This window comes from Salmo trutta, unplaced genomic scaffold (genome assembly GCF_901001165.1).
Source record: "Salmo trutta unplaced genomic scaffold, fSalTru1.1, whole genome shotgun sequence".
NCBI lineage: Eukaryota > Metazoa > Chordata > Actinopteri > Salmoniformes > Salmonidae > Salmo > Salmo trutta.
The window spans coordinates 726,896-746,551 of NW_021822222.1; the positions used below are offsets into that span (position 1 = coordinate 726,896).

At 34.1% G+C, this 19,656-nt stretch overlaps 1 protein-coding gene and 1 long non-coding RNA gene across 2 annotated transcripts in view; one reads left to right on the plus strand and one right to left on the minus strand.

Moving 5' to 3' along the window:
- The window catches only part of pros1 (protein S), a 62,272-nt gene extending 45,606 nt beyond the window's left edge, over positions 1-16,666 (plus strand). Inside the window, exons 12-14 of the mRNA XM_029743179.1 lie at positions 15,100-15,236; positions 15,322-15,544; positions 16,382-16,666. Coding sequence (XP_029599039.1) covers positions 15,100-15,236; positions 15,322-15,544; positions 16,382-16,551 — 530 coding nt within the window. The 3' untranslated portion in view covers positions 16,552-16,666. The remainder of the gene's footprint in view (positions 1-15,099; positions 15,237-15,321; positions 15,545-16,381) is intronic.
- Positions 16,667-17,935: 1,269 nt separating this feature from the next.
- Positions 17,936-18,555, minus strand: LOC115181166 (uncharacterized). Its single transcript, XR_003873316.1, has 2 exons — positions 18,312-18,555; positions 17,936-18,032 (listed from the first exon to the last, which is right to left on the minus strand). It is a non-coding gene; the product is annotated as an uncharacterized LOC115181166 (long non-coding RNA).
- Positions 18,556-19,656: the final 1,101 nt, after the last annotated feature.

A 19,656-nucleotide genomic window follows, 5' to 3' on the forward strand; every position in this document is an offset into this window, starting at 1 on the left:
TACAGTGGACTATATATATACTACTACAGTGGACTATATAATTATACTACTACGTGGGACTATATATATTATACTACTACATTGGACTAGATATATTCTACTACAGTGGACTATATATATTCTACTACTACAGTGGACTATATATATTCTACTACAGTGAATATATGATTCTACTACGGGACTATATATATTCTACTACTACAGTGGACTATATATATTCTACTACTACAGTGGACTATATATATTCTACTACAGTGGACTATATATATTCTACTACTACAGTGGACTATATATATTCTACTACTACAGTGGACTATATATATTCTACTATACAGGGACTATATATATTCTACTACTACAGTGGACTATATTATTCTATACTACAGTGGACTATATATTCTTACTACTACAGTGGACTATATATATTCTACTACAGTGGACTAATATATTTCTACTACAGGGACTATATATATTTCTACTACAGTGGACTATATATATTTACTACAGTGGATATATATATTCTACAACAGTGGACTATATATTCTACTACAGTGGACTATATAATATTCTACTACTACAGTGGACTATATATATTACTACTACAGTGGACTATATATTCTACTACAGTGGACTATATATATTTACTACTACAGTGGACTATATAATTCTACTACAGTGGACTATATATATTCTACTACAGGGACTATATTCTACAACTACAGGACTATATATATTCTACTACAGTGGACTATATATATTCTACTACAGTGGACTATATATATTTACTACTACAGTGGACTATATATATTCACTACAGGGACATATATATTCTACAACAGTGGGACTATATATATTCTACTACAGTGGAATATTATATTCTACTACTACAGTGGACTATATATTCTACTACTACAGTGGACTATATATTCTACTACACAGTGGACTATATATATTCTACTACAGTGGACTATATATTCTACTACTACAGTGGACTATATATTCTACTACAGTGGACTATATATATTCTACTACAGTGGACTATATATATATTTACTACTACAGTGGACTATATATATTCTACTACTACAGTGGACTAGATATATATTCTACTACAGTGGACTATATATATATCTACTACTACGTGGACTATATATTCTACTACTACAGTGGACTAATATATTACTACAGTGGCTAATATATATTCTATACTACAGTGACTATATATATATTCTACTACTACAGTGGACTATATATTCTACTACTACAGTGGACATATATATTCTATACTACAGTGGACTATATATATTCTACTACAGGGACTATATAATTACTACTACTACAGTGGACTATATATATTCTACTACTACAGTGGACTATATATTCTACTACAGTGGACTATATATTCTACTACAGTGGACTATATATATTCTACTACAGTGGACTATATAATATTCTATACTACAGTGGACTATTATATATATTCTACTACTACAGTGGATATATATATTCTACTACAGTGGACTATATATATTCTACTACTACAGTGGACTATATATATATTCTACTACTACAGTGGACTATATATATTCTACTACAGTGGACTATATAGATTCTACTACAGTGGACTATATATATTCTACTACAGTGGACTATATATATTCTACTACAGTGGACTATATATATTCTACTACAGTGGACTATATATATTCTACTACTACAGTGGACTATATATATATTCTACTACTACAGTGGACTATATATATTTCTACTACTACAGTGGACTATATATATTCTACTATACAGTGGACTATATATTTCTACTACTACAGTGGACTATATATATTCTACTACAGTGGACTATATCTATTCTACTACAGTGGACTATATATATTCTACTACAGTGGACTAATATATTCTACTACAGTGGGACTATATATATTCTACTACAGTGGATATATATTCTACTACTACCGGGACTATATATTCTACTACTACAGTGGACTATATATATTTATACTACAGTGAACTTATATATTCTACTACTACAGTGGACTATATATATTCATACAGTGGACTATATTATTCTACTACAGTGGATATATATATTCTACACGTGGACTATATATATTCTACTACTACAGTGGACTATATATATATACTACTACAGTGGACTATATATTACTACTACAGTGGACTATATATATTCTATACAGTGGACTATATATATTCTACTACTACAGTGGACTATAGATATTCTACTACAGTGACTATATATTCTACTACAGGGACTATATATATTCTACTACTACAGTGGACTATATATTCTATACTACAGTGGACTATTATATTCTACTACAGTGGACTATATATATTCTACTACAGTGGACTATATATAATCTACTACTACAGTGGACTATATATATTCTACTACTACAGTGGACTATATATATATTCTACTACTACAGTGGACTATATTATTCTACTACTACAGTGGACTATATAATTCTACTACAGTGGATATATATTCTACTACAGTGGACTATATATATTCTACTACTACAGTGGACTATATATTCTATACAGTGGGACTATATATTCTACTACAGTGGACTATATATATATTCTACTACTACAGTGGACTATATATATTCTACTACTACAGTGGACTATATATATATTTACTACTACAGTGGACTATATATATTCTACTACTACAGTGGACTATATATATCTACTACAGTGGACTATATAGATTCTACTACAGTGGACTATATATTTCTACTACAGTGGACTATATATATTCTACTACAGTGGGACTATATATATTCTACTACAGTGGACTATATATATTCTACTACTACAGTGGACTATATATATTCTACTACTACAGTGGACTATATATATTCTACTACTACAGTGGACTATATATATTCTACTACTACAGTGGACTATATATTCTACTACAGTGGACTATTATATTCTACTACAGTGGACTATATATCTTCTACTACAGTGGACTATATATTCTACTACAGTGGACTATATTATTCTACTACAGTGGACTATATATATTCTACTACTACAGTGGACTATAATATTCTACTACTACAGTGGACTATATATTCTACTACTACAGGAACTATATATATTCTACTACTACAGTGGAATATATATTCTACTACAGTGGACTATATATATTCTACTATACAGTGGACTATATATTCTACTACAGTGGACTATATATTCTACTACTACATTGGACTATATATATTCTACTACAGTGGACTATATATATTCTACTACTACAGTGGACTATATATATTCTACTACAGTGAACTATATATTCTACTACAGGACTATATATATTCTACTACTACAGTGGACTATATATATTCTACTACTACAGTGGACTATATATATTCTACTACAGTGGACTATATATATTCTACTACTACAGTGGACTATATATATATTCTACTACTACAGTGGACTATATATATTCTACTACTACAGTGGACTATATATATTCTACTACTACAGTGGACTATATATATTCTACTACTACAGTGGAATATATATTCTACTACAGTGGACTATATATTCTACTACAGTGGGACTATATATATTCTACTACTACAGTGGACTATATATATTCTACTACAGTGGACTATATATTTCTACAACAGTGGACTATATAATTCTACTACAGTGGACTATATATATTCTACTACTACAGTGGACTATATATTCTACTACTACAGTGGACTATATATTCTACTACTACAGTGGACTATATATTCTACTACTACAGTGGACTATATATTCTACTACTACAGTGGACTATATATATTCTACTACTACAGTGGACTATATATATATTCTACTACTACAGTGTACTATATATATTCTACTACAGTGGACTATATATATTCTACTACAGTGGACTATATATATTCTACTACTACAGTGGACTATATATATTCTACTACAGTGGACTATATATATTCTACTACAGTGGACTATATATATTCTACTACTACAGTGGACTATATATATTCTACTACAGTGGACTATATATATTCTACAACAGTGGACTATATATATTCTACTACAGTGGACTATATATATTCTACTACTACAGTGGAATATATATTCTACTACTACAGTGGACTATATATATTCTACTACTACAGTGGACTATATATATATTCTACTACTACAGTGGACTATATATATTCTACTACAGTGGACTATATATATTCTACTACAGTGGACTATATATATTCTACTACTACAGTGGACTATATATTCACTACTACAGTGGACTATATATATCTACTACAGTGGACTATATATATATTCTACTACTACAGTGGACTATATATATTCTACTACTACAGTGGACTATATATATTCTACTACTACAGTGGACTATATATTCTACTACTACAGTGTATATATATTCTACTACAGTGGACTATATATATTCTACTACTACAGTGGACTATATATATTCTACTACTACAGTGGACTATATATATTCTACTACAGTGGACTATATATATTCTACTACAGTGGACTATATATATTCTACTAATACAGTGGACTATATATATATTCTACTAATACAGTGGACTATATATATATTCTACTACTACAGTGGACTATATATTCTACTACTACAGTGGACTATATATTCTACTACTACAGTGGACTATATATATTCTACTACAGTGGACTATAATATTCTACTACAGTGGACTATATATTCTACTACAGTGGACTATATATATATTCTACTACAGTGGACTATATATATTCTACTACAGTGGACTATATATATTCTACTACTACAGTGGACTATATATATTCTACTACTACAGTGGACTATATATATTCTACTACTACAGTGAACTATATATATTCTACTCCTACAGTGGACTATATATATTCTACTACAGTGGACTATATATATTCTACTACAGTGGACTATATATATTCTACAACAGTGGACTATATATATTCTACTACAGTGGACTATATATATTCTACTACTACAGTGGACTATATATTCTACTACAGTGGACTATATATTCTACTACTACAGTGGACTATATATATTCTACAACAGTGGACTATATATTCTATACTACAGTGGACTATATATTCTACTACTACAGTGAACTATATATTCTACTACTACAGTGGACTATATATATTCTACTACAGTGGACTATATATTCTACTACAGTGGACTATATATTCTACTACAGTGGACTAATATATTCTACTACTACAGTGGACTATATATATTCTACTACTACAGTGGACTATATATATTCTACTACTACAGTGGACTATATATTATTCTACTACAGTGGACTATATATATATTCTACTACTACAGTGGACTATATATATTCTACTACTACAGTGGACTATATATATTCTACTACTACAGTGGACTATATATATTCTACTACTACAGTGGACTATATATATTCTACTACAGTGGACTATATATATTCTACTACAGTGGACTATATATATTCTACTACAGTGGACTATATATATTCTACTACTACAGTGGACTATATATATTCTACTACTACAGTGGACTATATATATATTCTACTACTACAGTGGACTATATATATTCTACTACTACAGTGGACTATATATATTCTACTACAGTGGACTATATATATTCTACTACAGTGGACTATATATATCTACTACAGTGGACTATATATATTCTACTACTACAGTGGACTATATATTCTACTACTACAGTGGACTATATATATCTACTACTACAGTGAACTATATATATTCTACTACTACAGTGGACTAATATATTCTACTACAGTGGACTATATATATTCTACTACAGTGGACTATATATATTCTACTACAGTGGACTATATATATTCTACTACTACAGTGGACTATATATATTCTACTACTACAGTGGACTATATATATTCTACTACTACATTGGACTATATATATTCTACTACAGTGGACTATATATATTCTACTACTACAGTGGACTATATATATTCTACTACAGTGAACTATATATATTCTACTACAGTGGACTATATATATATTCTACTACTACAGTGGACTATATATTCTACTACTACAGTGGACTATATATTCTACTACAGTGGACTATATATATTCTACTACTACAGTGGACTATATATATTTCTACTACAGTGGACTATATATTCTACTACTACAGTGGACTATAATATTCTACTACTACAGTGGACTATATATATTCTACTACTACAGTGGACTATATATTCTACTACAGTGGACTATATATATTCTACTACAGTGGACTATATATATTCTACTACTACAGTGGATATATATTCTACTACAGTGGACTATATATTCTACAACAGTGGACTATATATATTCTACTACAGTGGACTATATATATTCTAACTACAGTGGACTATATATTCTACTACTACAGTGCTCTATATATTCTACTACTACAGTGGTACTATATATTCTACTACAGTGGACTATAATATTCTACTACTACAGTGGACTATATATATTCTACTACAGTGGACTATAATATTCTACTACAGTGGACTATATATATATTCTACTACTACAGTGGACTATATATTCTACTACAGTGGACTATATATTCTACTACAGTGGACTATATATATTCTACTACTACAGTGGACTATATATATTCTACTACAGTGGACTATATATATTCTACAACAGTGGACTATATATATTCTACTACAGTGGACTATATATATTCTACTACTACAGTGGACTATATATATTCTACTACTACAGTGGACTATATATATTCTACTACTACAGTGGACTATATATATTCTACTACAGTGGACTATATATATTCTACTACTACAGTGGACTATATATATTCTACTACAGTGGACTATATATATTCTACTACAGTGGACTATATATATATTCTACTACTACAGTGGACTATATATATTCTACTACTACAGTGGACTATATATATTCTACTACAGTGGACTATATATATATTCTACTACTACAGTGGACTATATATATTCTACTACTACAGTGGACTATATATATTCTACTACAGTGGACTATATATATATTCTACTACTACAGTGGACTATATATATATTCTACTACTACAGTGGACTATATATATATTCTACTACTACAGTGGACTATATATATTCTACTACTACAGTGGACTATATATATTCTACTACTACAGTGGACTATATATTCTACTACAGTGGACTATATATATTCTACCTACAGTGGACTATATATTCTACTACTACAGTGGACTATATATCTACTACTACAGTGGACTATATATATTCTACTACAGTGGACTATATATATTCTACTACAGTGGACTATATATTCTACTAATACAGGACTATATATATTCTACTACTACAGTGGACTATATATATTCTACTACTACAGTGGACTATATATTCTACTACTACAGTGGACTATATATATTCTACTACTACAGTGGACTATATATATTCTACTACAGTGGACTATATATATTCTACTACAGTGGACTATATATATTCTACTACAGTGGACTATATATATATTCTACTACAGGGACTATATATTCTACTACAGTGGACTATATATTCTACTACTACAGTGGACTATATATATTCTACTACTACAGTGGACTATATATATTCTAACTACAGTGGACTATATATACTACTACTACAGTGAACTATATATATTCTACTCCTACAGTGGACTATTATATTCTACTACAGTGGACTATATATATTCTACTACGTGGACTATATATTCTACAACAGTGGACTATATATATTCTACTACAGTGGACTATATATATTCTACTACTACAGTGGACTATATATATTCTACTACAGTGGACTATATATATTCTACTACTACAGTGGACTATATATATTCTACAACAGTGGACTATATATATTCTACTACTACAGTAGACTATATATATTCTACTACAGTGGACTATATATATTCTACTACTACAGTGGACTATATATATTCTACTACAGTGAACTATATATATTCTACTACAGTGGACTATATATATATTCTACTACAGTGGACTATATATATTCTACTACAGTGGACTATATATTCTACTACTACAGTGGACTATATATATTCTACTACTACAGTGGACTATATCTATATTCTACTACTACAGTGGGACTATATATATTCTACTACTACAGTGGACTATATATATTCTACTACTACAGATGGACTATATATATTCTCTACTACAGTGGACTATATATATTCTACTACTACAGTGGACTATATATATATTCTACTACTACTACAGTGGACTATATATATTCTACTACTACAGTGGACTATATATATTCTACTACTACAGTGGACTATATATATCTTCTACTACAGTGGACTATATATATTCTACTATACAGTGGACTATATAATTCTACTACTACAGTGACTATATATATTCTACTACTACAGTGGACTATATATATTCTACTACTACAGTGGACTATATATATTCTACTACAGTGGACTATATATTTCTACTACAGTGACTATATATATTCTACTACTACAGTGGACTATATATATTCTACTACTAAGTGGACTATAATATATTCTAACTACGACAGTGGACTATATATATCTACTACTACAGTGGACTATATATTCTACTACTACAGTGGACTATATATATTCTACTACAGTGGACTATATATTCTACTACAGTGGACTATATATATTCTACTACAGTGGACTATATATAATTCTACTACAGTGGACTATAATATTCTACTACTACAGTGGACTATATCTATTCTACTACTACATGGACTATATATATTCTACTACTACAGTGGGACTATATATATTCTACTACTACAGTGGACTATATATATTCTACTACTACAGTGAACTATATATATTCTAACTACAGTGGAACTATTATTATTCTACTACATTGGACTATATATATATCCTACTACTACAGTGGACTATATATATTCTACTACAGTGGGACTATATATTCTACTACTACAGTGGACTATAAATATTCTACTAACAGTGGACTATATATATTCTACACTACAGTGGACTATATATATTCTACACAGTGGACTATATATTCTACTACTACAGTAGACTATATATATTCTACTCTACAGTGGACTATATATTCTACTACTACAGTGGACTATATATATTCTACTACAGTGAACTATTATATCTACTACAGTGGACTATATATATTCTACTACAGTGGACTATATATATTCTACTACAGTGGACTATATATATTCTACTACTACAGTGGACTATATATATATTCTACTACTACATGGACTATATTATATTCTACTACTACAATGGACTACTATATTCTACTACTACAGTGGCATATATATTCTACTACTACAGTGGACTATATATATTCTACTACAGTGGACTATATATATTCTACTACAGTGGACTAAATTTATTCTACTACAGTGGACTATATATATTCTACTACAGTGGACTATATATATTCTACTACTACAGTGGACTATATATATTCTACTACAGTGGACTATATATATTCTACTACAGTGGACTATATATATTCTACTACTACAGTGGACTATATATTCTACTACAGTGGACTATTATATTCTACAACAGTGGACTAATATATTCTACTACAGTGGACTATAATATTCTACTACTACAGTGGACTATATATATTCTACTACTACAGTGGACTATATATATTCTACTACTACAGTGGACTAATATATTACTACTACAGTGGACTATATATATTCTACTACTACAGTGGACTATATATATTCTACTACAGTGGACTATATATTCTACTACAGTGGACTATATATATATTCTACTACTACAGTGGACTATATATTCTACTACTACAGTGGACTATATATATTCTACTACAGTGGACTAATTATATATTCTACTACTACAGTGGATTATATATATTCTACTACTACAGTGGACTATATATATTCTACTACTACAGTGGACTATATATATTCTACTACTACAGTGGACTATATAATTCTACTACAGTGGACTATATATTCTACTACAGTGGACTATATATATATTCTACTACTACAGTGGACTATATATATTCTACTACAGTGGACTATATATATTCTACTACAGTGGACTATATATATTCTACTACAGTGGACTATATATATATTCTACTACTACAGTGGACTATATATATTCTACTACTACAGTGGACTATATATATTCTACTACTACAGTGGACTATATATATTCTACTACTACAGTGGACTATATATATTCTACTACAGTGGACTATATATATTCTACTACAGTGGACTATATATATTCTACTACAGTGGACTATATATATTCTACTACAGTGGACTATATATATTCTACTACTACAGTGGACTATATATATTCTACTACTAAGTGGACTATATATATTCTCCTACTACAGTGGACTATATATATTCTACTACTACAGTGGACTATATATTTCTACTACAGTGGACTATATATATTTAACTACAGTGGACTATATATATTCTACTACAGTGGACTATATATTCTTACTACAGTGGACTATATCTAATATTCTACTACTACAGTGGACTAATATATATTCTACTACTACAGTGGCACTATATATATTTACTACTACAGTGGACTATATATATTTACTACTACAGTGGACCTATATATATTCTACCTACAGTGGAACTATATATATTCTTACTACAGTGGACTATATATATTCTACTACAGTGGACTATATATTATCTACTACTACAGTGGACTATATATATCTATACTACAGTGGACTATATATATTCTACTACTACAGTGGACTATATTATTATACTACAGTGGACTATATGTATTCTACTACAGTGGACTATATATATTCTACTACAGTGGACTATATATTCTACTACAGTGGACTATATATATTCTACTACTACAGTGGACTATATATATTCTACTACAGTGGACTATATATATATTCTACTACTACAGTGGACTATATATATTCTACTACTACAGTGGACTATATATATTCTACTACTACAGTGAACTATATATATTCTACTACTACAGTGGACTATATATATTCTACTACAGTGGACTATATATATTCTACAACAGTGGACTATATATATTCTACTACTACAGTGGACTATATATATTCTACTACTACAGTGGACTATATATTCTACTACTACAGTGGACTATATATATTCTACTACTACAGTGGACTATATATATTCTACTACAGTGGACTATATATATTCTACTACTACAGTGGACTATATATATTCTACTACAGTGAACTATATATATTCTACTACAGTGGACTATATATATATTCTACTACTACAGTGGACTATATATATTCTACTACTACAGTGGACTATATATATTCTACTACAGTGGACTATATATATTCTACTACAGTGGACTATATATATATTCTACTACAGTGGACTATATATATTCTACTACTACAGTGGACTATATATATTCTACTACTACAGTGGACTATATATATTCTACTACAGTGGACTATATATATTCTACTACAGTGGACTATATATATTCTACTACAGTGGACTATATATATTCTACTACTACAGTGGACTATATATATTCTACTACAGTGGACTATATATATTCTACTACAGTGGACTATATATATTCTACTACAGTGGACTATATATATTCTACTACTACAGTGGACTATATATATATTCTACTACTACTACAGTGGACTATATATTCTACTACTACAGTGGACTATATATATATATTCTACTACAGTGGACTATATATATTCTACTACAGTGGACTAAATGTATTCTACTACAGTGGACTATATATATTCTACTACAGTGTACTATATATATTCTACTACAGTGGACTATATATATTCTACTACTACAGTGGACTATATATATTCTACTACAGTGGACTATATATATTCTACTACAGTGGACTATATATATTCTACTACTACAGTGGACTATTATATCTACTACAGTGGACTATATATTCTACTACAGTGGACTATATATTCTACTACAGTGGACTATATATATTCTACTACTACAGTGGACTATATATATTCTACTACTACAGTGGACTATATATATTCTACTACTACAGTGGACTATATATTCTACTACACAGTGGACTATATATTCTACTACTACAGTGGACTATATATATTCTACTACAGTGGACTATATATATTCTACTACAGTGGACTATATATATATTCTACTACTACAGTGGACTATATATATTCTACTACTACAGTGGACTATATATATTCTACTACAGTGGACTATATATATATTCTACTACTACAGTGGACTATATATATATTCTACTACTACAGTGGACTATATATATTCTACTACTACAGTGGACTATATATATTCTACTACTACAGTGGACTATATATATTCTACTACAGTGGACTATATATATTCTACTACAGTGGACTATATATATATTCTACTACTACAGTGGACTATATATATTCTACTACAGTGGACTATATATATTCTACTACAGTGGACTATATATATTCTACTACAGTGGACTATATATATTCTACTACTACAGTGGACTATATATATTCTACTACAGTGGACTATATATATTCTACTACTACAGTGGACTATATATATTCTACTACAGTGGACTATATATATTCTACTACAGTGGACTATATATATTCTACTACAGTGGACTATATATATATTCTACTACAGTGGACTATATATATTCTACTACAGTGGACTATATATATTCTACTACTACAGTGGACTATATATATTCTACTACTACAGTGGACTATATATATTCTACTACTACAGTGAACTATATATATTCTACTACTACAGTGGACTATATATATTCTACTACAGTGGACTATATATATTCTACTACAGTGGACTATATATATTCTACAACAGTGGACTATATATATTCTACTACAGTGGACTATATATATTCTACTACTACAGTGGACTATATATATTCTACAACAGTGGACTATATATATTCTACTACTACAGTGGACTATATATATTCTACAACAGTGGACTATATATATTCTACTACTACAGTGGACTATATATATTCTACTACAGTGGACTATATATATTCTACTACTACAGTGGACTATATATATTCTACTACAGTGAACTATATATATTCTACTACAGTGGACTATATATATATTCTACTACTACAGTGGACTATATATATATTCTACTACTACAGTGGACTATATATATATTCTACTACTACAGTGGACTATATATATTCTACTACTACAGTGGACTATATATATTCTACTACTACAGTGGACTATATATATTCTACTACAGTGGACTATATATATTCTACTACTACAGTGGACTATATATATTCTACTACAGTGGACTATATATTCTACTACAGTGGACAGTGGACTATAATATTCTACTACTACAGTGGACTATATATATTCTACTACTACAGTGGACTATATATATTCTACTACTACAGTGAACTATATATATATTCTACTACTACAGTGAACTATATATATATTCTACTACTACAGTGGACTATATATATTCTACTACTACAGTGGACTATATATATTCTACTACTACAGTGGACTATATATATATTCTACTACTACAGTGGACTATATATATTCTATTACAGTGGACTATATATATTCGACTACTACAGTGGACTATATATATTCTACTACAACAGTGGACTATATATATTCGACTACTACAGTGGACTATATATATTCGACTACTACAGTGGACTATATATATTCTACTACTACAGTGGACTATATATATTCTACTACTACAGTGGACTATATATATTCTACTACAGTGGACTATATATATTCTACTACAGTGGACTATATATATTCTACTACAGTGGACTATATATATTCTACTACAGTGGACTATATATATTCTACTACAACAGTGGACTATATATATTCTACTACTACAGTGGACTATATATATTCTACTACAGTGGACTATATATATTCTACTACAGTGGACTATATATATATATATTCTACTACAGTGGACTATATATATTCTACTACAACAGTGGACTATATATATTCTACTACTACAGTGGACTATATATATTCTACTACTACAGTGGACTATATATATTCTACTACTACAGTGGACTATATATATTCTACTACTACAGTGGACTATATATATTCTACTACTACAGTGGACTATATATATTCTACTACTACAGTGGACTATATATATTCTACTACAGTGGACTATATATATATTCTACTACAGTGGACTATATACATTCTACTACTACAGTGGACTATATATATTCTACTACTACAGTGGACTATATATATTCTACTACTACAGTGGACTATATATATTCTACTACTACAGTGGACTATATATATTCTACTACTACAGTGGACTATATATATTCTACTACTACAGTGGACTATATATATTCTACTACAGTGGACTATATATATTCTACTACTATAGTGGACTATATATATTCTACTACTACAGTGGACTATATATATTCTACTACTACAGTGGACTATATATATTCTACTACTACAGTGGACTATATATATTCTACTACTACAGTGGACTATATATATTCTACTACAGTGGACTATATATATTCTACTACTACAGTGGACTATATATATTCTACTACTACAGTGGACTATATATATTCTACTACTACAGTGGACTATATATATTCTACTACAGTGGACTATATATATTCTACTACTACAGTGGACTATATATATTCTACTACAGTGATTCTCCAGATGATTAGGAAATAGAGGTGGTCTACATAGAGTCTTTGGTGCTTTTGTCTGCCTGTCTAACAAAGTGTGTGTGATGTGTCTGTGTGTGTGTGTGTGTGTGTGTGTGTGTGTGTGTGTGTGTGTGTGTGTGTGTGTGCGCGTGTGTCCAGGTGAGTCAGGGAGCTGGAGGGTGGATCTGAAGGTAAATATCCGTCCGTCCAGCAGTACAGGAGTTCTCTTCGCTCTCGTCCTCAACGATACCGTCCCCCTGTCTGTCGCCGTGGTTACGCAAGGACCTGAAGAAGCTGTGAGTTCAGCAACGATCCCCCCCCCCCCCCACACACACACACACACACACACACCCTTCACCTCTCCCCCCCTCCTTCCTCCAGGACCTGCGGGTGTTCCTGGATGGAGTGTCCGTGGCGACGCTACAGTCGTTGATGTTGTGTTACCCAGACCGTCTGTCTGTAGAACTGACCGTCACCCCCACTAGCCTGGAGATCGGTGCCAACACCTCCACCTGGTCCTACAGCCTCCCTGATGGGGCGCTGGATCGACTCAACCACACCATGGTGACACACTCTGTCAGGACATGTATAGGAGGACTGCCAGGTAACTAGCTAGTCACTAGCTAACTAACTAGTAGCTCAGTAGCCACAGGACTGCCAGGTAACGAGCTAGTTACTAACTAACTAACCACAATGATGACACTCTGTCAGGACATGTATAGGAGGACTGCCAGGTAACTAGCTAGTCACTAGCTAACTAACTAGTAGCTCAGTAGCCACAGGACTGCCAGGTAACTAGCTAGTTACTAACTAACTAACCACAATGATGACACTCTGTCAGGACATGTATAGGAGGACTGCCAGGTAACTAGCTAGTCACTAACTAACTAACTAGCCACCATGATGACACACTCTGTCAGGACATGTATAGGAGGACTGCCAGGTAACTAGCTAGTCACTAACTAACTAACTAGTAGCTCAGTAGCCACAGGACTGCCAGGTAACTAGCTAGTTACTAACTAACTAACTAACCACACACTCTGTCAGGACATGTGTAGGAGGACTGCCAGGTAACTAGCTAGTCACTAACTAACTAACTAACCAACCACAAAAACTAGCCACAGGACTGCCAGGTAACTAGCTAGTCACTAACTAACTAACCACAATGATGAAACGCTCTGTCAGGACATGTATAGGACTGCCAGGTAACTAGCTAGTCACTAACTAACTAGTTGCTCATTAGCCACAGGACTGCCAGGTAACTAGCTAGTCACTAACTAGTAGCTCATTAGCCACAGGACTGCCAGGTTGATGAAACTTGACTAACGTAGTCCATATTTCAGAATTGATTCAGATTTCATTGATGAAGTGTGAAACCACAGAAGTGTTTTTTTGGGGGGGGGTTGGTATTTAATCTCTCCGTCTGTCCGTTCGTCTCCAGATGATATCCCCGTCTCCTCCAGCCCAGTGACGGCCTACTACCACGGCTGCATGGACGTCAACATCAACGGCCGGCTGTTAGACTTCGACGAGGCAGACAGTAAACACAACAGCATTAAGTCCCACTCCTGCCCCCCTGTCTCGCCCCCCCCACACAAAGACACTCTCTGACGACGCCCAATCACTCACCTTACAGGAAGTGACCTCACCGACCAGGTCGACCAATCGCCAATCACATCTCTGTTCCTGAGGCCCAAATCTGTGTTTATGATCCTCTACCTGATGATTAGGAGGGAGGGAGGGAGGGAGGGAGGGAGGGAGGAAAGGAGTGGGGGAGGGAGGGAGGGAGGTAGGGCGAGGGGAGAGAGGGAGGGAGGGAAGAAAGGAGTGGAAGAGGGAGGGAGGGAGGGAGGTAGGGGAGGGAGGGAGGGAGAGGGAGGGAGGAAGGGGGGGAGGGAGGGGGGGGGGTAGGGGGAGAGAGAGGGAGGGAGGGAGGGAAGAAAGGAGTGGGGGAGGGAGGGAGGTAGGGGGAGAGAGAGGGAGGGAGGGAGGAAAGGAGTGGGGGAGGGAGGGAGGGGGAGAGAGAGGGAGGGAGGGGGTAGGGGGGGAGGGAGGGAAGAAAGGAGTGGGGGAGGGAGGGAGGTAGGGGGAGAGAGAGGGAGGGAGAGAGGGAAGAAAGGGGGAGGGAGAGTAGGGAGAGTCGGGAGAACGAAGGGAGGGAGAGATGGTGGGTGGACTTGCACAATGCAGTCATTTCTGTTTATTTTAGTTTCCTGCACTCTTTGTTAGACTGTTTTTGACGGTTTCATATTTTCTATTGGACACGTGTCATCCCCATCACCATGGTTTCTATTGCCGTGAAATAAACACCAGGTCTGTTACTGTGGAGAAGAGGAGTTACCAAAACCTGTTGCCAGCGACACCGACCGATCCAGCATTACTTGTTCTGTTGCCAGGGGACACCGACTGATCCAGCATTACTTGTTCTGTTGCCAGCGACACCGACTGATCCAGCATTACTTGTTCTGTTGCCAGTGACGCCGACTGATCCAGCATTACTTGTTCTGTTGCCAGCGACACTGACTGATCCAGCATTACTTGTTCTGTTGCCAGCGACACCGACTGATCCAGCATTACTTGTTCTGTTGCCAGTGACGCCGACTGATCCAGCATTACTTGTTCTGTTGCCAGGGACACCGACTGATCCAGCATTACTTGTTCTGTTGCCAGCGACACTGACTGATCCAGCATTACTTGTTCTGTTGCCAGGGACACCGACTGATCCAGCATTACTTGTTCTGTTGCCAGGGGACACCGACCGATCCAGCATTACTTGTTCTGTTGCCAGGGACACCGACTGATCCAGCATTACTTGTTCTGTTGCCAGGGGACACCGACTGATCCAGCATTACTTGTTCTGTTGCCAGGAATTCCATAGACGTAGTGAAACAGCTGACCTCTGGAAGGTTCTGATACAGTGGAATGACCTGTGGTCCATGGTTCTGGTGTAGAGGAAGGTTCTGATCCAGTGGAATGACCTGTGGTCCATGGTTCTGGTGTATATATAGAGGAAGGTTCTGATACAGTGGAATGACCTGTGGTCCATGGTTCTGGTGTATATATAGAGGAAGGTTCTGATACAGTGGAATGACCTGTGGTCCATGGTTCTGGTGTAGAGGAAGGTTCTGATCCAGTGGAATGACCTGTGGTCCATGGTTCTGGTGTATATATAGAGGAAGGTTCTGATACAGTGGAACGACCTGTGGTCCATGGATCTGGTGTGTATGTAGAGGAAGGTTCTGATCCAGTGGAATGACCTGTGGTCCATGGTTCTGGTGTATATATAGAGGAAGGTTCTGATACAGTGGAATGACCTGTGGTCCATGGTTCTGGTGTATATATAGAGGAAGGTTCTGATCCAGTGGAATGACCTGTGGTCCATGGTTCTGGTGTATATATAGAGGAAGGTTCTGATCCAGTGGAACGACCTGTGGTCCATGGTTCTGGTGTATATGTAGAGGGAGGTTCTGATACAGTGGAATGACCTGGGATACATGGTTCTGTATATACAGTTGAGGTCAGAAGTTTACATCCACTTAGGTTGGAGTCATTAAAACTCGTTTTTCAACCACTCCACAAATTTCTTGTTAACAAACTGTAGTTTTGGCAGAGTCGGTTAGGACATCTACTTTGTAGATTTGTAGATTTTTCCAACAATTGTTAACAGACAGATTATTTCACTTATAATTCACTGTATCACAATTCCAGTGGGTCAGAAGTTTACCTACACTAAGTTGACTTGTGCCTTTAAACAGCTTGCAAAATTCCAGAAAATTATGTCATGGCTTTAGAAGCTTCTGATAGGCTAATTGACATTATTTAAGTCAATTGGAGGTGTACCTATGGATGTATTTCAAGGCCTACCTTCAAACTCAATACCTCTTAGCTTGACATCATGGGAAAATCAAAAGAAATCAGCCAATACCTCATACAAAAAATTGTAGACCTCCACAAGTCTGGTTCATCCTTGGGAGCAATTTCCAAACGCCTGAAGGTACCACGTTCATCTGTACAAACAATAGTAGGCAAGTATAGACACCATGGGACCACGCAGCCGTCATACTGCTCAGGAAGGAGACGCATTCTGTCTCCTAGAGATGAACGTACTTTGGTGCGAAAAGTGCAAATCAATCCCAGAACAACAGCAAAGGACCTTGTGAAGATGCTGGAGGAAACAGGTAAAAAAAGTATCTATATCCACAGTAAAACGAGTCCTATATCGACATAATCTGAAAGGCCGTTCAGCAAGGAAGAAGCCACTGCTCCAAAACCGCCATAAAAAAGCCAGACTTCGGTTTGCATCTGCACATGGGGACAAAGTTCATACTTTTTGAAGAAATGTCCTCTGGTCTGATGAAACAACAATAGAACTGTTTGGCCATAATGACCATCGTTATGTTTGGAGGAAAAAGGGGGAGGCTTTGCAAGCCGAAGAACACCATCCCAACCGTGAAGCACGGGGGTGGCAGCATCATGTTGTGGGGGTGCTTTGCTGCAGGAGGGACTGGTGCACTTCACAAAATAGATGGCATTATGAGGAAGGAAAATTATGTGGATATATTGAAGCAACATCTCAAGGCATCAGTCAGGAAGTTAAGTTTAAGTTTGGTCGCAAATTTGTGGTTAGAACTGAAAAAGCATGTGCGAGCAAGGAGGCCTTACAAACCTGACTCAGTTACACCAGCTCTATCAGGAGGAATGGGCCAAAATTCACCA